Here is a 20641-nt window from a genome sequence, read left to right as displayed (position 1 = left end):
ACAACAGACCCCCTGTGAGGTAAGTGGGGCTGAGAGAGCTCTGACAACTGCTCTGCGAGAACAGCTCTATCAGAACTGTGAGCAGCCCAAGGTCACCCCGCTGGCTGCATATGGGGGAGCGGGGAATCAAGCCCGGTTTGCCAGATTAGAAGCCACCGCTCTTAGCCACAACACCAAGCTGGTCCAAGAGGAAGACCCGACATGAGAGGGATTGATTCAATAAAGCAAGCCATATTTTTTGGTTTGCAAGCCCCGAGCAAGGCTTTTAATGGCGTTGGACCAGTCCCAGTTCTCTCAGAGCTCTCTCAGCCTCACCTCTCTCACAGGGTGTCTGTGGTGGGGAGAGGAAGGGAAGGTGACTGTAAGCCGCTTTGAGACTCCTTCGGGTAGAGAAAAGCAGCATAGAAGAACCAACTTCTCTTCTTCTTCAGTAATATCAGGGCTCTCTCAGCCTCACCTCCCTCAAAGGGTGTCTGTGGTGGGGAGAGGAAAGGGAAGGCGATTGGAAGCTGCTTTGAGACTTCTTCGGGTAGTGAAAAACGGGGCATAAAAAACCAAGTCACCTGCTTCATCCACTTCCTAAAAACCAAGAATAACTTCCAATGGTGAAAAAACTAAGAAATGAGGAGGAAACTATACATGAAGTCAAATACAAATAAATCAACAAGGCACCCGACTCTCATAAGATGGGGAAATGCCACCAAGGGCCCGTACCCGACATTGAAATACTGCCTCATCTCCTGGCGCCTGTTGCGCATGATGGCCTTGTACTCCCCGATCCGCAGCTTCTTCCCGTCCACCAAGCACGTGCGCTTTGGCCGGGGCTTGTACTTGTAGTCCGGGTACTTCTCCAGGTGCTGCTTGCTGAGGCGGGCTTGCTCCTCGTAGTACGGCTGCTTCTCCAGGTTCGTCATGGCTTTCCAGCGGGAGCCTGCCAGGAGAAAGAGGGACAGTGAGAGGCGGTTTTCCTTCCGGGAGGGTTACGAGACCAGCCGAAGCCATCTAGGAAGGTGGACACCCAAAAGGTGACCTGCAGACCGGATCTGGGTCCTGGATGGCTCCAACAAGATGAAATTAATTCAAAATAAATTCCGTCTAAACCTCCGGAAGAAGTTCCTGGCAGTTAGAGTGGTTTCTCAGTGGAACAGGCTTCCTCGGGAGGTGGTGGGTTCTCCATCACTGAAGCAGCCAAATTGCGCCAGGGAGTGCAACCCTAATCCTGACCACTGCATGAACATAGAAGCAGGCCTCTAGCACAACCAAGTCAGGATTATCTACTCAGAGTGGCAGTGGTGCTCCAGGAACTCAGGGTGAGATCCTTCATATTAGCTCCTACCTTTAACTGGAGATGCTGGGGATTGAACCTATGACCTCCTGCATGTTAACCAGAGGCTCTTCCACTGAGCTACAGCACCTCCTCTAACACATGAAGCTGCCTGATACTGAATCAGACCATTGGTCCACCCAGGTCAGTATTGTCCACAGGAACTGGTAGCAGCTCTATAGGGTCTTAGGCAGAGTTTTTTTTCATATAAATTACAACCTGATCCTTTTACCTGGAAATGCCGGGGACTGAACCTGGGACGTTCGGTATGTTAACTTTTCACAGACTGAGCAGTTCAGCAGTGGAATGGGCTGCCTAAGGAGTTGGTGAGCTCCCCCTCACGGGGGTCTTCAAGCAGTGGCTAGACAGATCCTTCTCCTGGATGCTTGAGGCTGATCCTGCCTTGAGCAGGGGCTGGGACTAGATGGCCTGTTTGGCCCCTTCCCACTCTAGGATTCTAGGAGTCTAGTTCAGCAGTGGAATGGGCTGCCTAAGGAGGTGGGAAGCTCCCCCTCACTGGCCGTCTTCAAGCAGCGGCTGGACAGATCCTTCTCCTGGATGCTTAGGGCTGATCCTGCCTTGAGCAGGGGGTGGGACTAGATGGCTTGTCTGACCCCTTCCAACTTCTGTGATTCTATTCTATGGTTCTGTAAAGCTGAACCATGGCCCCTTCCCTCAATCTAAATATTTGTAGATGGCATCTCTGATGTGCAACTGTGATGACTCTCCTTCATCTTTTGGCAGCCTTGCTTCTTTGCAGTGTCCCCTTCAGTCTTTATTTGCTACTCTCTGTCCTTCAATCTTCTGCCCATCCCCCCTCACTCATGCAGGCTGTGAGCTCCTTGACCCTGGAACTGTCTTCCGTGGAAGTTACTTTGCAATGTTCCACATATGCTAATACCAACATCATCCTTTTCAACCATCTAGTCAGGAATGCTTTAAGAACTCACAGGGCCCGTAGCACCAGAGCCAGTTTGCTGGCGGAGGGGCCCTCCCAAAGGGGTGTCACTCTAAGTGTCCTTAAAGAGGGAAAAGGAGGGAGGAGAGAAGTTGTGGCCCTGATCCATTGGGGGCAAGGCACTGTGCGGGGCCTGTAACATTCTACATGTGCTACATGGATAAACTGGTCCTGTGAATAGTTTATTCAGATTTGGTTTCTCCACTAGTGGTCAGCAATCAGTGTTATCAACCAATGAGTCCCAGGTTCAGTCAAATAAACTTTTTGGGGGAGACACCAGACCCCAATGGTGGAGGGTTTGTTTTTGCCTGCAGATAGTCCCAAGGTTCAGTCTCAGGACTCTCTACATCTTTGTCTGAGACTCTGAAAAGCTGCTGTCAGAAGAGAACACAAGATGGACCACTGATCTGCACTCATTCCACACACATTGGGTTAAAAGCACCTTCCTGTTTTGCACAGGAAAATCAAGCGCAAAAGCACACTTGAAAGTGCATGATCCAACATGCGCAGAATGAGCCCGTTTTGGTATCAGTTGTGTTATGCTATCTGTGTCTGCCTTGCCTGTTTTGACTGGCAGTGGCGATCCAGTGCGGTGACCTTGGCTCCTCTTCTAGGAACCACTCTTAAAATATACATTTGTTTCAACGGGGATCTTGCCTTCCTTTGAAAGAATGGGAGGCAGGAATGGCCAAAATTATGGCTCCGGAGGGACTGGCTGGCCTTCCCAGTGAAAGCCAAGAAGGACCCAAGCAATGCTTGACTAATAGGTCTCTAAAGGAAAGAAAATATTACAACAGAGGAGACAATATCCATTTGCTGCCTGCGGAACTGGGTGGGGAGATTTGGATCTTTAAAAACACCCAAGGGGTTCATAAATTTGGGTTGGGAAAAGGAGGATGAGGGGGGAAAGGGAAAGCAATGACCCAATACACCACGGGCTGCTCGGTCCTTGTGGGGAAACAGAGAAAAGAACTCGATGGAGAGCGTGCTTGCGATCCTGTTGGGGAAATGTCGCAAGGACGCCGTGGGGGCTGATCAAGTCATAGTCTGGGAGGCTGTGTTTTCGTCTTTCCTTGCTGCCGTGAGCTCATTCTGTTGCACATATCCTGGCTAGACCATCGGACCCCCCCTAGACAGCCGTTCAAATACAAACAACTGACATCTTCCCCTTTTCCAAACATTTCCCTTCCCGCCTCCCTCCTAAGCACGCCGAAGAGTAATTTTCTATCATTATTATATTTATTTGGTCATCTTATGCCTTGGGTGACGTGCACCCTTTCTCGTCCTGGAAACCCAGCAGAGGCGCCCAAGGAGAATGCAATGCGTTGACACGCCCAGACGCATTGGCTTGGATCCCATCGAAATGAGCCGTACATCTGGGAAGAGAGGAGCAGTCTGCTGATTCCCCCTCCTGTGATAGTCTTCCATTAGGATGTGCAATCCCCCACCCCCCCAAAAAAAAGAAACCCAGATTTCCTAAAGTTTTGGGATTCCTAAAAATCCTGGATCCCAATACTGTTAGAGTATTTGGGTCTGGGATTTCTTGGAAATCTCAATTTTGGGGAGATCCAATAGACCCAAGAAGAAAAATAAAATGAAAAAAAAAAACCCACACAGCAGTGGCAAAGCCACCAAAAATCCAGCTGAGCAGTAGCTCACAAACTTTTGGGGCTGTCAGCCCCTTTGGTCCCAGGTCACATTCCTAGGATATATGAATGCACACCTTGTTCCTGGCATACTGCAAATTCAAAACACGCTATATCGCCTACACTCTTTTTTTGATTGTTGTGTAGCGGCCATAATTTAGACTGGGGAAAAAATTATAAGTTCTTTGTAAAAGACACTTTGGGTCCTCAGTGCTGGGGAGGGGGGAGACCATATATGGTTACACCACCCAATAAACGTTTAACAATTTCACAAAACTTGCTTAACTCCCATCCATTTGGGAAATCCTTCCAGGGCCATCAAGAAACCCCAGGGCCATCATGAACCCCTGGCTGAGAAGGCCTGGTTTAAACTATAAGGGGGGGGGGTGCTTTTAACAATGGTTTTAACGTTTTAAAATTTTATTTAAGTTTAAATTGTTTAATTATAAATGGTGCTGTACTGTTGTATTTATCTAATGTTATCAGCCCTGAGTCTGTTGAGAAGGGCCGGCTACAAGAATAACTTTTCTTATTATTATTTATTATTATTCCACTCACTCTTGCATGGAATTATAGCATCTGTCCCATATTTAATAGGTATTTTAATGGGGATAAGACTATTGTGACCCGCCACGAGCCTATGGGGAGTGGCGGGAAATAGCTCTAATTTATAATAATGGTAATAATAATAAACATAATAAACATAATAAACATAATAAACATAATAAACATAATAATAATAATAATAATAATAATAATAATAATAATAATAATTGTTATTATTATTATTATTTCCTGTTTGTACATGTGGGTCCCAGCATATTTTTGGGGGTGAACGCAGGGCAACTTGCTTTTCCACCACAGGCTGGATCTAACCCTTTACTCACCATTGCACGGCATGAATGATTGCGTGGCTTTCGTGCTCATCCATGTAGAATAGCACATATGTGGAGAAGAGTGCTCCACTGCTCACAGTTCTTGGAATTGAATTAGGGCAGATTCCTCCTGCAGGGGGCACAATTCCCACCCACAGGGCATTTCTCAGATATAAAAGCCCCGGTTCACAGACATTTCCCTCTGTCTTGTCAAAATCTCTGAATAGGGAAAAGCTGTTTCTGTTTCTTTAACTCACTGTAAGTTATGCAAAGAACATCTTTCAGTTTAAGAGGGAAGACAAATGGAGAGATTGAAGTGTCTTCTGTGTCTGTGGGCAGGGAGGGGGAGAGAAATAAAGCAAGGCTTCTTCACAAGTCTTTTTCGTTTGTGTGAGTGCGTCTGTGTGTGTGTGTGTGTAAAAAACAAATGAATAAATCCAGCCACACAAGTTTACGTAGCAATGAACAGATGGATGATAAACGTGTGCGCAGATGACTTTGCTGACAAATCCATGCACTGGCACTCTCTGAAATTTGCTTTAATGCTCACTGCGTAAGACCACAGAGTCTGAATCTAATCCCGAGAGAATCAGCAGTCCCAGAAAGGACACTCTTCTGATTGCGCTGGCCGAAATGGCACACATGGACACTCCCTCACACCTGAACAACAACCCCGTTCATTTCAGACATCTAACTCTTCCTGCAATGACAGGCAGGCAGGCAAGGAAGGAAGGAAGGAAGGAAGGAAGGAAGGAAGGAAGGAAGGAAGGAAGGAAGGAAGGAAGGAAGGAAGGAAGGAAGGAAGGACAAAGGAGGAAGGAAGGAAGGAAGACAAGATAGAAAGGAAAAAGGAAAGAAGGAAGGAGACAATATATAAAAAGGAAAGAAGATGAAAGAAGATAGGGAGGAAGGAAGGAAAGAAAGGAGGGAAATGATAGGAAGGAAGGCAGAAGGGAGGAAGGATGAAAAAGAAAGTGATGATGGTAAATGAGCACAAACGGGAATTGAGGGCAATTGCTTGTCTTGCAAAGAGACTCAAATATTCATCTACTCCTTCCCCTCCCTCAGATTAACAGCGGCCTCCCTGCTGAGTTCAAAAAGTGGCCTTTGACAACTCAAAGGGACTTCTGCACTGTCTCCGTCTGGCAAGAGGGGAATGCCTCACCCCCTTTATTGCTGGGGCTGAAGAGATCCCCCCCCCCCCCAGTTTGTCTGACGTCTCAAAGAAACATCAAATTCTGCATTCAAATTTTGCCGCTACTGCAGCACCGTGGCGTCAGGGGAGCGCAACAAGGACTGAGGTCTCTGCGAGGATCTGGAATGGATTTGCACGTTACGCTCCAGCCTCCTGGATATTAAATCCGAAAAAGATGCCCCTGATATGCTAGCCGCTTGCCTCTCCCTCCCCCCCCCCGCCCCCCACTCACCCCATCTAGTGCTAAACAGTAAAAGGTGATTCCTTATGTTAAACATTTCAGTCGGAATGGCTTATTAAAACCAGATTTGGAGGGTATTATAAAATGCTTAGAAGCCCTTTAAAATGTCAACGCCGGTCCCCCAGAGACCCAGCAAAATGTCAGCCCGGCTCAAGCGCCGGTTTTAAGCAGAACGAATTAGAGGTGCGCTCTGCTGCCGGAGAGTTGTTATCCAAAACAATCAGGGGCGCTGGGGAGAAACACAGCCATGCATTCTTTGTAGTCTCTATATGAGGAGGCATCAGGTGTGCCTGTTTGCAAGGGGGGGGGGGCTTGCAGAGATTGGGCTGATTTCGGAAGATGACGCCTTGAAGGCAAAGTTTAATCCCGGGCCGCTCTCGATCCAGCGACTGAGCCAAGCCGCTCGCCTCTCGGGCCTGCCTAATCTCAAATCCATCCATCCGTCTGTGTGTGTGTGTGTCTTTTTAAATCATTGCTGGAACAAACCCAGACCTCTTTATCTCACTTCATTCAGGCTAATCTAATCAATTCTGCCGTGAAAGCCGTCCTACCTGCCTGTGTAGGCGAGGTGCCGTTCTCGCCGCGTCTCCGTACAATGGGAAATCGATAGCCGGCACACATCTGGCCCTTCGCGGCAGCCATACGGGGGCTGGATTTTGTAAGTCGGGCTGAGCTATTCTAGGCATTACCCAGAACGGGAGGGCAGAGGGAGGCGGGTCAGTATCGGGCACGAGGTTTTCACTGCAGGATTTATCTGTTTAGGAGGCTGCCAGATTACGCTCGCTGTGAATTGAAAGGAAATGCTGCATGGGCATCTGTTTAACATGTGTTAGGTCTATGGCCCTTTGCCGGGGATGCCAGCCTCCAGGTGGGACCTAGGGATCCCCTGGAGTTATAGCTCCTCACCAGACTTTAGGGATCAGTCCCCCTGGGTGCTTTGGAGGGTGGAGTCTATGGTATTGCACCCCACTGAGGTCCCTGCCCTTTCCAGGCTCCAGCCCCAAATTTCCAGGAGCTTCCCAGCCTAGATCTGGCACCCCTACATTCCTGGTCCTCACCAATTGCCAGGGGGGGATCAAGCAACTCTAGGGGTGCCATACCTTTGAATGCTTGCTCGTGTGAAAACCTATCTGTGCCAGGGACAGAGCCGTATGGAAGGGCGGTATAGAAAATCTAAAATAAATAAATAGGGGCTAAGAGTGGTGGCTTCTAATCTGGTGTGCAGGGTTTGTTTCCCCGCTCTTCTACATGCAGCCAAGCTGACTCTGGGCTCATCACAGCCCTGATAGTGCTGTTCTCACAGGGCAGTTCTGTCAGAGCTCTGTCAGCTCCCCCTACTTCACAGGGTGACTGTTGCGGGGAGAGGAAGGTGATAGTAAGCCGCTTTGAGAGTCCTGGTAGAGAAAAGCGGGATGTAAAAATCAACTCTTCTTTTTCTTCTACCACACCAAGAAGTTTTGGCTCAACCTTCTTTCCAATGGGTACGTCACTATTTGCAGGGAACTTTTAACGCTGGGGGACATTAAAATACATAGGAGTGGCCTGGGATGTTAAACCAGCCCTGGAGTGTGGGAAGCCAGGCCCAAGAGTGGCTATTGTAGACCTTCGGTCCATCAAGGTCAGGATTGTCTACTCAGACTAGAAGAGGCTCTCCATGGTCTCAGGCAGATCTTTCACACCACCTGCTGCCTGGTCCTTTCAAATGGAGATGCCAGGATCAAACCTGGGATCTTCTGTGTCAGGGGTAGTCAACCTGTGGTCCTCCAGATGTTCGTGGACTACAATTCCCATGAGCCCCTGCCAGCAAACACTGGCAGGGGCTCATGGGAATTGTAGTCCACGAACATCTGGAGCTGGGGTAGTCAACCTGTGGTCCTCCAAATGTTCATGGACTACAATTCCCATGAGCCCCTGCCAGCAAACACTGGCAGGGGTTCGTGGGAATTGTAGTCCATGAACATCTGGAGCTGGGGTAGTCAACCTGTGGTCCTCCAGATGTCCATGGACTACAATTCCCACGAACCCCTGCCAGTGTTTTCTGGCAGGGGCTCATGGGAATTGTAGTCCATGAACATCTGGAGGACCACAGGTTAACTACCTCTGATCTGACCACAGGTTGACTACCCCTGTTCTATGTGACAAGCAGATGGTCTCCAACTAGAACATGCATGTACACAAAACTTTATACCTTGAATAAAACATTGTTGATCATAAAGGTGCCACTGGAATAAAAAAAAACCTCGTTCGATCTTGAAGTTGCTACGGGGCTTGAATCTAGCAGTCCACACATTGTCGCTCACAACCAGAGAGTCCCTCCCCTCCTGTTCCCTTTTCCTTACCCAATATTTTGCTGATGTTGGAGTTGTGCATGTCAGGGAAGGCTTGCAGGATCTTCCGTCGCTCGTCTTTTGCCCACACCATAAAGGCGTTCATCGGGCGCTTGATGTGGGGCTCATTGCTCCCACGCCCTCTGGATTCCCGGTAAATTCGAGATTCCGAGACTCCCGCACTTCCTAATTGGGGGAAGAAAGGGGGAGAGGCAAGGGGGAGGGGAAAAAAACACAGTTTTGGAGTGGGAACTGACCTTTTGACCATGGAGGAACTCCTGAAATATCTTTCAGGCTTCAAGGAACCTCAGAAGTGGTGATGTGCCCCATCAGAGGGCACAGAAATAAGGTACAGGTGCCAGCCACTCAACACATCCATCCATCCATTGTGGAGAAGGAGACGAGGTTTATAGAGCAACGGGGGAAGTGGCTTCCCATGATGTTTAGCGAGGTCAGCGGCCATCTGAACTCCTGAGAAAGACCAAGTAACCCCTGGGGAGCACTTGCATAACCCCAACGTTCCCTGGAACCCTGGTTGGGAATCCCTGCTCCAAGCAGATAGAACACGTGTTCTTTTTCAAGTAAGACTTGGTGATATATTCAGGTTCATTCCTGTTTGTAGCTCTTGGTAGTGTTTATTCGTTATTTAAAACATTTATTAGCCTCATGGAGCCAGAGGCAGCTTACAACATAGAATATGCAAAACCTGTTCCACTTAATATTTCTGGTAAGGGCTTGGAGGAGGAGCGTGTCTCATGGCTTAAGTGCCACTCAGCGCTTAACACCCACTCAGGGCAGCTGTCCCGCCTAAGTGCCTCCTCCTCCAACCAGGTTGTCTGTCTGTCTAGCGGCCAGCCAATCGCCTTCTGTCTCCCACCCCTGACCACCCCCTCCTCCTTCCACTTCATTTGGAGGCTGCAGTTCCCTGCTGTGTGAGAGCTGCCCCTGCAGCTGCCTGCAGCCTTTCCAGGTCCTGGGGGGAGGGGGAGGCCATCCGCAGAGTTCTTCCACTCCACCCCCCTAATCTAGCACCTGTTGTATTCCTGAATGCAACAGGCTTGGCCCCTAATAAAATCTCTAAACCCCCAAACTTTCAAATCACAATTTAGGCCTGCTAATAAGTTATTCAAATGTAGCCCTAAATCAAACCATCTTCAGATGCCTCCTAAAGACTGAACATCAACACATGAACACATAAAGCTGCCTTAGCCTGAATCAGACCAAACTCCCAACAAGATCAGTCTTGTGTAGACAAGCTGGAGGTGGCTCTTCAGGGTTTCTGGAAGAGGCAGAACATTCCCAAGGTCCTCAGTCTTTCCTAGCAGGGCTTGGTCCCCAGGCCCTGGATCATCCTTGTTGCTCTCCTCCACACCCTCTCAGTTTCATCCATATCCTTTTTGAAGTGAGGCCTCCAGAGCAGATTGTTTCCATTTGGTCCGAAGCAGTTCAGACTGACTCTGGTTAGTCTGAATCACCCATGGTTTGTCCTGATTCAGTCTGTGTGAATTTCCCCATTTTCATCTTTTTTCTGGTCTGTTCATGAATTCCCCCTTTCTCTTTTCCTTTAAAGTTTAAACGTCCTCTTGTCTGAATCGATGAATCATGCCAAACCATGATTTGGCGATTCGAACAAGGCTGATTTGGCCGCTTAAACTTATTGTAGAATGGCAATTCTGATCGAATTCCGCTGACTCGTGCCCAAATCAAAGATTGATTCTGGTACTTTCTGGCTGATCCAAATCAGACTGCCCATCGCTACATAAGAACTGCACACAGTATTCCAGATGCTGTCTGGCCAATTCTGATTGGGAAGATATATATATTCCCAGATTGGCTAGTCAGTAGCTCTTGCTCTGAAAATTTTGTAGCCAGTATCAGGCACAAGATTTTAACTGCAGGATTTATCTACGTAGGAACCAGTTAAATGACCATAGCTTAAAGAAAATGCTGCATGGACATGTGTTTAGAATGTATTATGTCTATGATATCTTGGTCTTATACTAGAGATGCCAGCATCCAGGTGGGACTTGGGGATTCTCTGGAATTACAGCTCATCTCCAGGCTACAGAGATTGATTCCCCTGGAGGGTAGATTCCATGGCATTTTGGCCCACTGAGGTCCCTGTGCTGCATCCCCAAATTTCCATGAGTTCCTGAATTTGGCTCTGGCAATCCTCCTTAGCCCCCACTGGTGGCCAGGGGTGACTTGACTACCCCACAGAGTAGAGTTAATCCTTTCCAGCTTTGACATTCTAGCTTTAGATAGAGATGGAATGCATATGATCATGAAGTTTAGAGCACCCCAAAATTTTTGCTTTGATTTTATTTTTGCCTTCTTTAAACTGAACTGTGCTTTCCCCCCCTTTATGTGCTGTTTCTTGTTTCTTCACACCAAATTTATCACTAAAGAAAACCTATGCATTTTAAGTTTTATCTGTGCATTTGCAAATCAGCACCATACATATATGGATGATATATGTATCAATGATGCAGTGTATGTATAAATTCTATGCATGTTGTGTTCCAAAACAATGTATGCATAATATAAGCACATCTACAAAAACAATAGTGAAAACTAGAGAACTGACAAAAGTACACGCAAAAAATGGAAAAAGGAATATGCTGGTCCTTAGTAGCAAATCAACATTTCAGCTGTTGTGAATATTTGAAATACTAATTTTAAATGTTTATGACTCATATCATCCTGTGTGTTTTAAAGAGTGATCCAGTCTTCAAGGGCCTAACTACCAAATTTTCCTGGCAACACTTTTCTCCTTTATGAGCTGAGTCCTGCATTTACCTGAAAGTAGATCAGACAGGGCAATCCTGGTTCCTAGTGTAGCTCATGCGCATGACGTGCATGCTAGCAAATGCAATTTCCTTTTCAGTGCTGTTCATGCATTTTCAAGTGTACTCTTAAGTGCATAGTTATGCAGATGCACATTGGCAACAAATATGTTCCCAGCCACACTTCTTTCAACTCACACTCTTGCAATGGTGTAGATCAACCTTTCATAACTGTTTTAATGTTGAGAAAAACCCTGAAACTATCTTCAGGCCTCAAGAAACTCCAGAAGTGGTGTGATCATGCAGAATACGATTGGGAAGCATAGCTGTGGACACGCCCACCCAGGGCCCCTCCCCTTCCCACCCACTCTAGGCTTATTATTAGCCATTTTGGAAGGGGGGAAGAGGTTGACACCCAAAAAGCTTTAAAAAATATTTTGAAAATGAATTAACTCCCACCCTTTCAGGAAACCCCTCCAGGGCCATCAAGAAACCCCAGGCTTTCACAAAACCCTGGTTGAGAAAGCCCAGTGTAGATACAAAACTGCATAAAATGTCCATCAGGTCCAAATAAGCACATGCTTGTAATTCAAATATGGCCAAGCAGCTCTGTCTAGTTCACCATCTGACTGAAGTTATCTAATGGTGCCTGCTTCTTCTCATCATCATAGATTCTAGGGTAGGGGCTGTGGTTTTGTGGGAGACCATCTGCTTGGTACACCAAAGGTTCCAGGTTTAATCCCCAGCATCTGCAGTTAAAAGAGTCAGGTAGGAATTGGTGGGAAAGACCTCTATCTGAGACCCTTGAGAGCCGCTGTCTGTTTCAGTAAACATTATTGAACCTGATGGACCCATTGGTCTGATTCAGTACAAGGTAGGTTCATGTGCTCATCCAAAGGTGTGTTTGTGACCCCTCTTGAGGTTTTGAGAAACAGGTCATCCACCTGAAGACCTACAGCAGGGGTAGTCAAACTGTGGCCCTCCAGATGTCCATGGACTACAATTCCCAGGAGCCCCTGCCAGCATTCGCTGGCAGGGGCTCCTGGGAATTGTAGTCCATGGACATCTGGAGGGCCGCAGTTTGACTACCCCTGACCTACAGCAACACAAAATGTCTAAGAATCACAGAGTCCCCAGAGACCCTATAGGCCATCAATGAAAGCTAGAGATCCCTGATGGATGGCTGTACAGCCTTTCTTCCAATAAGCTCTTCAAACGCCTGAAGTGTCATACTGTTGGACTACTGTCACCGTTAAGAAGTTCTTTGTAATGTGCAGCTGACATATTACCACCTGCAGCCTGAGCCCAAGATCCAGTTTTGCTTTCTAGAACAGCAGAGAACAAGCCTTTGCCCTCTTCCATGTGAGAACTCTTCAGATACCTGAAAAGTGTGAGTTTGTCTCCTCTCAGTCTACATTTCTCCAGGCAAAATATAAACAGTTCCCTCCCAGTTTATCCATGTGGCACATGGATAAAGGCAAATGGCATTTTGGGCTGTATCAAATGGAGTATCGTGTCCAGATCACAGGAGGTGATGGTACCACTTTACTCTGCTCTGGTTTGGCCTCACTTGGAGTAATGTGTCCAGTTTTGGGCACCCCAGTTGAAGAGGGATGTTGACAAACTGGAATGTGTCCAGAGGAGGGCAACAAAGATGGTGAGGGGTTTGGAGACCAAGACGTATGAAGAAAAGTTGGGGGAGCTTGGTCTGTTTAGAGAGAAGATGACTGAGAGGGGATCTGATAACCATCTTCAAGTATTTAAAAGGGTGTCATATGGAGGATGGAGCAGAGTTGTTCTCTCTCACCTCAGAGGGACAGACCAGAACCAATGGGATGGAATTAATTCCAAAGAAATTCCATCTAAACATCCGGAAGAAGTTCCTGACAGAGTGGTTTCTCAGTGGAACAGGCTTCCTTGGGAGGTGGTGGGTTCTCCATCTTTGGAGATTTTTAAGCAGGCTGGAGAGCCATCTGACGGAGAGGCTGATTATGTGAAGGCAAAGGGGTGGCAGATTACAGTAGATGAGTGATTGGGATGTGAGTGTCCTGCATAGTGGACGGGGTTGTACTAGATGACCCACGAGGTCCCTTCCAACTCTATTTTTCTATGATTCTATTATTCTATGGGGCTTTCCGCACCGGGATCTTTGTAGCAAATTGGTTGCTGAATGAAAAATCGCCATTTAAAATAGTGGAATTCGTCATTATGCATACTTGACTTTGTAGTGGAATCCAGTTGCGTTTCCATCGTTTCCCACAAGCTTCCGGTCTCAGCAAAAATCGCTAGAAAGGAAGCGCTATTGCCAAGCTCGTCCCGCCCCTGGCCGTCAAGCAGCCAATGGGCAGCCGTTAGCATGCTCCCAAACAGCCCCTTTCCCTTTAAGAAAGTTTAAAAAAAAAAACACACCCATTGCAACGAATCTGTGTTGATTTGTTGCAACAGAGAGACCCATCCAGCTGGCAGGTGTGTTTGAGCTGTCGTTTAATCGTTGCCATGCTCCCTCCGAGTGAAAAAAAAAAATCCCCCCCCCCTCTCATGGGCCCGATTTTCGGCCGAAAACAGTGTAAAAAATAAAGGAAAAATACATCAGCAAACGGGCTTCTCTGTTGTTTGTGCTTAGTGACTCTGGGGAGGGACTGAAGCCGGGGAAGCCTCTAAACAGAGGCTCGCTGGTGCGTTTATCCCCGCTCGCTCAGAGAAAAAAAAAAAGGCGATCGCTTCGCCGGAAGATAAGAGGAGAGAGCCAGGGGGAGGGACTTTGTAGAAACCGCAACATTGTTAACGCACAGGTTTTTTTCGCTAGTGTTGCAGATTGGTTGCAGGAGTGTATCGCTTTCCGGAGGGTGAATCCACTTTTGGGGATTTCCCTGAAAGCGCTACAACGAAGCGTTTTTTGCGGATCGGTTTCAGGTGTGTGGCAGATTGTCAACGACGTTGTGCATAACGGCAAATCAATAGCATTTTCAATTGGCAACCATTGTGCGATTTTGAAGGCGTGCGAAAAGCCCCTATGTATCACATACTACAGGCCCCATGCTTCTAGGGGCCCCACACAATGCCTTCCGTCCCAGGATCAGGGCTGTAGCCCCTCATCTCCCTCCTTTTCTCTATTTAAGGACAACCTTTTCACTGTGTGTGGGGGCCCTCTGCCTGCAATCTGGGTGCTCCTGCTGTAATTCTCTGCGAGGGCCCAGTGGGTCCTTAAACCAGATCTGGTGCTATGGGCCCCACAAATCCTTAAATCACTCCTGCCTCAGAGGTTTCATCCACTAGGCCGCTGACCAATTTTGCTGCCGTCCTTTGAACCCCTACGGATTCTGCCAGTCGTCTTTAGTGGGTGTCTCCCCCATGTTTATGTCATACGAATATCCATTCTTTTTCTCTCTGCTGGTGGCTGGGCGCTCTGGCAAGGAGGCCAAGCCCTTTGCTACTAACCATCAGAGTCTCCGCTCATGTTGAAATCCATCATGGCATGGCTAAACTTCCCGTCCTCGTTCTGTTTCACTGCCAACTGTTGAGTCAAGTTCTCCAGTGTCGTTTTGTCCTGGGTGGGGAGAGAAGAAAGGGCACAAAGCAGCCGTTTTATGGACACGCAGTGGAACGGCAAAGTCCGTAGGTAATTTGCGCGCTTCCCCAGAGGAGAGGCATTAGCAAATGGTAACGAAAGCGCTTGGAAAAACAAATTTCAGGAGGAAAAACACACACATGTGCGTAATTACTTTTCGGGGAGGGGCTATGAGTGGGAAGAATGAGGGCTTGAGCAATCACCACCTTCCGTTTCAAAAGACAACCGATGAGCGGGGGATGAGCCAACTTAGAAAATGCGTTAAATTTAGACAGGAAATTTAGACCGTGCTGCTAGCTCAGTTCACATTTGGCTCTCGTGGTTCTCCTACCTTTACATTGCAGGGAAATGTAGCTACATTTTTTAATGGGTTGAGCCACATAAACACCAAAGACGTTGGGTTAGCCGGGCAGATCGCTTGCGACCAGAGCTTAGAAAGTTTGTGAAAGATAACTGAGCCATCTGCAGAAATTTACGCACAAGTCAGGGATAAGGCATGCGCAATTTGGTTTGGGCGGTCCGAAAAGTACCTAAACCAATATTGGTTTTAAGTTCGCACCGACTGCTTCAGTGACGCCATCCAGCCAACTAATTCTCTGTTGTCCCCTTCTTCTTTTGCCCTCAGTCGCTTCTAGCATGACCTTATAACCTGACATTTTGTGGTTGACTCCACCGCCCGTTGGCAGCCATTTTGTGGTCAACTCCATCTCCCGGGAAAGCCATTTTGTGACTGCACTCAGCACTGTCAGAATTGCAAAAGTGGATTCCTCCTCAAAATGAGGAGGATAAATCATTATTTTCACACTCTGATCAGTATGTCTTCTATAGCAGCTGTCCCCAACCCCCGGTTTGGAGACCGGTACTGGTCCACGGCTCCTCCTTGTCCTCCTCCCCGGCTGCTTCCTTGGGGGCTGCCCTGCCACTCTGCCATCAGGTCACCTTTGGTGCTCTCCAGCGGCCGCCATGGCTAGGGCTCCCCCTCGGTGTGGCACTGCACAGATGCTGCTGGAAGCGCCCCCCCCCCAGCAGTGGTGGGAAGTCAGGGGCACTGGCGGGAAAGCAAGCGGAGCAGGGGTTCAGGTGACGGTGGTGATGTCCCTGGGCAAAAGACTACCCCCCCCGGGCCTCAGTAAAATTGTCAACCGTTGACCGGTCTCCGGTGATAAAAAGTTTGGGGACCACTGTTCTATAGCGTGGTGCCATTTGCTTGGGCAACTAGGAAAATACAAACCAGAATTGTACTTAGAGCTGGTTGTTGTACTCCACTTTTTACCTCCCAAAGGAGAATAAAAGTGGCCTATAATCACCTACCCTTCCTCTACCCTCTTAAAGGCTGAAGTTTTTAATTTTATTATTTTATTTAGCTAATTATGTTTTGGTAAGATTGTTTTAATTTGCATTTTTAATCTTGCTTTGATCTACTGCTAATTGCTTTTTGGATATGTTTCTTTGCTTGCGTTTTTTTTTAAACTGTCGTGGGCCTCAGCCTCATACAACAATGCAACTTGACTTGAAGAGCTGCTAAGGAAGCTGTGATCAGAATGCTACAGTGGGGACACAAGATCGAAATGCACCAGGGGCACGGCCTTCTCTGCGGTTGCCCCCATGTATTTATTTTTTTAAAGATTTACTTCATATTAACTGGCTTTGGCCCCCAAAGCGGACCCAAAATGCATCCTGTCATTCTTGTCTCCTACATTTTATCCTCTCAATAACCCTATGAGGTAGGTTAGGATGAAGGAGTTTGACTGGTCCATGTTCTCACACAGCAAGATTTCTTCACAGAGTGAAACCTGGTCCTCCCAAATCCTACTGGAAATATTACGCATTGATGGGTCTCCCTGGTGATTGCTTGTTCCATCAAGAAGCACGCATTTTGGGTCCACTCTCCTCTTTTAGGAGAACAGGTGATGGCTTCCTGAAGAGACGTTCACATCAGGGTCACCACAGAGAACTTGTATCAAATATGTCCTGGGGGGTTCCAGGCTTCCCAGCTGTGAACCATGACACCCTAATCCAGGGGTAGTCAAACTGTGGCCCTCCAGATGTCCATGGACTACAATTCCCAGGAGCCCCTGCCAGCATTTGCTCGCAGGGGCTCCTGGGAATTGTAGTCCATGGACATCTGGAGGGCCGCAGTTTGACTACCCCTGTAATCTTGGTTTTTAGTTGCCTTTGCAATGTCCCCGCTCCGCCCCCAACCTGTGCATTAATCATGTACGCAAGCATGATAAAATACTGGTTTAAAAAGTTATCTTGAAATGATCTTGTGAACCAGTGCATCAAGAGTCTCTTGGCGCAAGGTTTAGTCCGTGGGGACTTGTCAAATGCCACCAAAAGAGCAATCTTAAAGGGAACCTGTCTGCAATCACATCAAAAACAGGTGTTTCATCCAACTGCACATGCTTGCACATTATCACATTATCAGTGATAATGCAGGAGGGGGGTGGGGGAGGAGACTAAAGTTCTACGGTTGGCATTCCACAGTGCAAGCTCCGTTTCTGGCGTGAAACTTCCAGCTGAATTGGAACGGAGTGAAATCCCGCAAGGAAATTCCAGAACGGCGCAGAATACAATCCTGTCGTCCTCAATTAATCATGACTGCAAAATATTTTCAGATGCTGCACTGCTCCTGCACTGCCAAACCATAATGTGGGGAGGCAAAACAGCCCTGCACACACACACACACACACACACACACACACAAACACACACACACACAATTGCATGATGGCTTCTCTCGGCAGAATACAGATGCGATAAGGGGAGGGAAATGCAAAGTCTCATTTCGGTGACAAGGTGACCCCCTCACCTCCCGCTACTAAAACATGCGGTATAATAAAATAATTCAATTAGTCGCCATGAAAGGGAAAAGTTGAGATAATCCTCAGAGGATGTCACACGGAAACAGAGAGAAGTCAAAACAGTCAGTCCCGTTTTTTGCTGTGCCCCTCCGGGCCGTGACATAGGTGAACCCTCAGTCAATCTCTGCGTGGGGGAACGGGAGCCGGCTGGGCTTTTGGGAGCAGGCCCCGGGGCAGGGGAGGTGAAAAGGAAGTCGCAGAAAGACTTAATTATAAAACAACAGAGTGGTTGGCCAGGCTCAAGCAAGCCCAGCTCACGGCAAGGAACAAAAGGCGACAATTAAGGGGTGGGTGGTGGCGGGGAGACAAACAAACAAGAGAGAAACAAGAACATCCGGGAGACCAGGAGAGATTGATTCTAGCAAAGGACACGGTGATCCATAAATTAAATAAAGTAAAACCCAGGCAGGCGATGGGGTTTATGCAGAACCTCTACAAGGAGAAAGGAGAGGGAGGAGGAGGAAGTTAGAGGGGATGAAACAAAGTTTTTTAGAAGTCCTGATTAATGACTAAGACTTTGGGTCTCTGGTCTATGTTCTAAGGCAAGGGTCATCGGAGGAGGGCCGAGATGTTGCCTTTGAGAGCACGAATAAGAATTAAGACTTTTATTTGAGGGGGGTCACCTTGTCACCGAAACGAGAGCTTGCATTTCCCTCCCCTTATCGCACCTGTATACTGCAGAGAGAAGCCATCTTGCAATTGTGTGTGTGTGTGTTTGTGTGTGTGTGTGTGTGTGTGTGTGTGTGCAGGGCTGTCATGCAACAGGGGGGTTGTGTGTGTGTGCAGGGCTGTCATGCAACAGGGGGGTTGTGCAGAACACGCCAGCGTGCATCACCTGGTGCGCCACCTCTGGTGCTGCCCCTCCCCTGTGAAGTGGTGCTGGCTGCTTCGGGCTGGAACAGCTGCTTCGGCGGCCGAAGAGCACAACCCTACTACCATTATGGTGGCTCCACCTCGTGCAGGCTGGAAGGAAGGGCAGGAGCTGAGAAGATGGCTCAGAAACGCCCCCATACCACGCCGCAACTGATTCCACACCTTTAATTTGTACACCCACTGAGCCCTCTGGGTGGAGGCAGCCAGTTCCGTCGTTTGTGGCCAGATTTGTTAAGGCAGGAGGGGAAAGGTCACCGACCCCTCCTGGAGCTCCAGCGGACCCCTGGGGGTCCGTAGATCCCTGGTTGAGAATCCCTGGCTTAGGCACTTCCACAGTCATTATGACTAACTAGCACAGGGGTGGGCAACTGTGGCCCTCTGGATGTTCATGGACTACAATTCCCATGAGCCCCTGCCAGCTGGCAGGGGCTCATGGGAATTGTAGTCCATGAGCATCCAGAGGGCCACAGTTGCCCACCCCGTCAAGCAGATTCTTCTCCGAAATCTGAACCTTTCACGCTCAAGGGGGTGCTGGCAAAGGGTTTTCCTGCAAGGAGCCCACGCTGAGGGCTTTACAACTGGTTCCTTTGCCTCTTTATCTGAATTCGAGAGAGAGACAGAGAGACAGACAGAGACAGAGAGAGAGAGAGACAGAGACAGAGACAGAGACAGAGAGAGAGAAATAAGCCACCCCGTCTTTCCTGAATGTTCATATGGTGCTCTCGTCTTGGTGCTGATTAGAGTCTTCTGCTGAATGCCTTTTTCTGCGTGCCTTATTTACCAGGCGGGTTTAAAGTGCCTGCCCACACTCCTTTGAGCACATTTAGAAATATCTAAATAAGAATCTCGTTATGATAAAAAAGAAAGTTGCCTTTTTTCCCTGAACGTGAACTTGGCCCTCCACAGAGGCGTTTACTGAGCAGAACTTCCCGGGAGAAAAAGAAACGAGTTTCCAGAATTCCCTCGGTGATGATACTTGCCCCATTTCTTCCCGCTCTGCGCTCTGCAGTTCTAGACCAGAGGCGTAGATAATGCCAGCAAAGGATTTCAGGGGTCTATGAAACCGGTGCGTCACAAGTGCATCTAGTGGCATCGATTATGATGATGATGATGATTATGATCATGATCATTAGATTTACTTCCTGCCACTTCCGAAGCCGGCTTGTGGCAGGTTACAATGTCCAATAAAAACCCATTAAACCCCCCATTAAAAGACATAAAATCACAGAACATGGTGGAACCCTCCCATCCCCACTACCGAAGGGGCGAGGAAGGAGGTCAAGATGACTCAATTTACTACTCACACCTGGGGGGGGAGGGATCGATCTTCCTCGCCGACCCCAACTTCAACCATAGACCTGGTGGAAGAGCTCCATTTTGCAGGCCCTGCGGAACGCCAGATGTTCCCACAGCTCACCCAGGAATAACCAAACATACCGCTTAGTTTTTTTTTCAAGAGAAGGAAAAAAAGACTTGGAAATATACACTGAATTTGAATGCTGTTCTACTTGGTTACCCAAGATGATGATGATGATCAAAAACAACAAGAGTTGGTTTTTATCCCCTACTTTTCACTAAAGGAGTCTCAAAGGCCTATTATGCATGGCCGCTGAAACAGTGGCATGGAGAACGAGGAGGAGGAAGAAGTGAAGCAAACCGATTATGCACGGGACGGAACACAATGGCGGCAAAACCCAGAGTATCCGATTATGCATGCAGATACTCCAGAGCCGCTTCTGGTTGCGCCCTAGTCCCAGGAAGCTCCACTTTCTTCCGCATCTCACTAATGAGGCTTTTTCGGCGGCATAAGTTGACTCTGCACCTGGTTGCCGCCTGCAGCGTGCATAATTGGTGATTTTAGCCGCCGCCATTCCACCCCGAATGCAGACTTTCCACTCCGTGCATAATGGGCCAAAGAGGCTCCCAATTGCCTTCCCTTCCTCTCCCCACAGCAGACACCCTGTGAGGGAGGTGGGACTGAGAG

The 20641-nt window shown here is 48.1% G+C and overlaps 1 protein-coding gene across 13 annotated transcripts in view; it reads right to left on the bottom strand.

Moving 5' to 3' along the window:
* SOX5 (SRY-box transcription factor 5) overlaps positions 1-20641 on the bottom strand; it is a 909709-nt gene that overhangs the window by 11715 nt on the left and 877353 nt on the right. For all 13 annotated transcript variants that reach the window (XM_077340178.1, XM_077340177.1, XM_077340179.1 and 10 more), the window contains 3 exons: positions 14791-14899; positions 8579-8752; positions 715-931 (listed from right to left, as the gene is read on the bottom strand). In XM_077340178.1, coding sequence (XP_077196293.1) covers positions 715-931; positions 8579-8752; positions 14791-14899 — 500 coding nt within the window. The remainder of the gene's footprint in view (positions 1-714; positions 932-8578; positions 8753-14790; positions 14900-20641) is intronic.

The sequence above is a fragment of the Paroedura picta genome, chromosome 5 (assembly GCF_049243985.1).
Source record: "Paroedura picta isolate Pp20150507F chromosome 5, Ppicta_v3.0, whole genome shotgun sequence".
Classification (NCBI taxonomy): Eukaryota; Metazoa; Chordata; class Lepidosauria; order Squamata; family Gekkonidae; genus Paroedura; species Paroedura picta.
The sequence above is the reverse complement of the archived record's forward strand: the minus strand, read 5'-3'. Positions and strand labels throughout refer to the sequence as shown.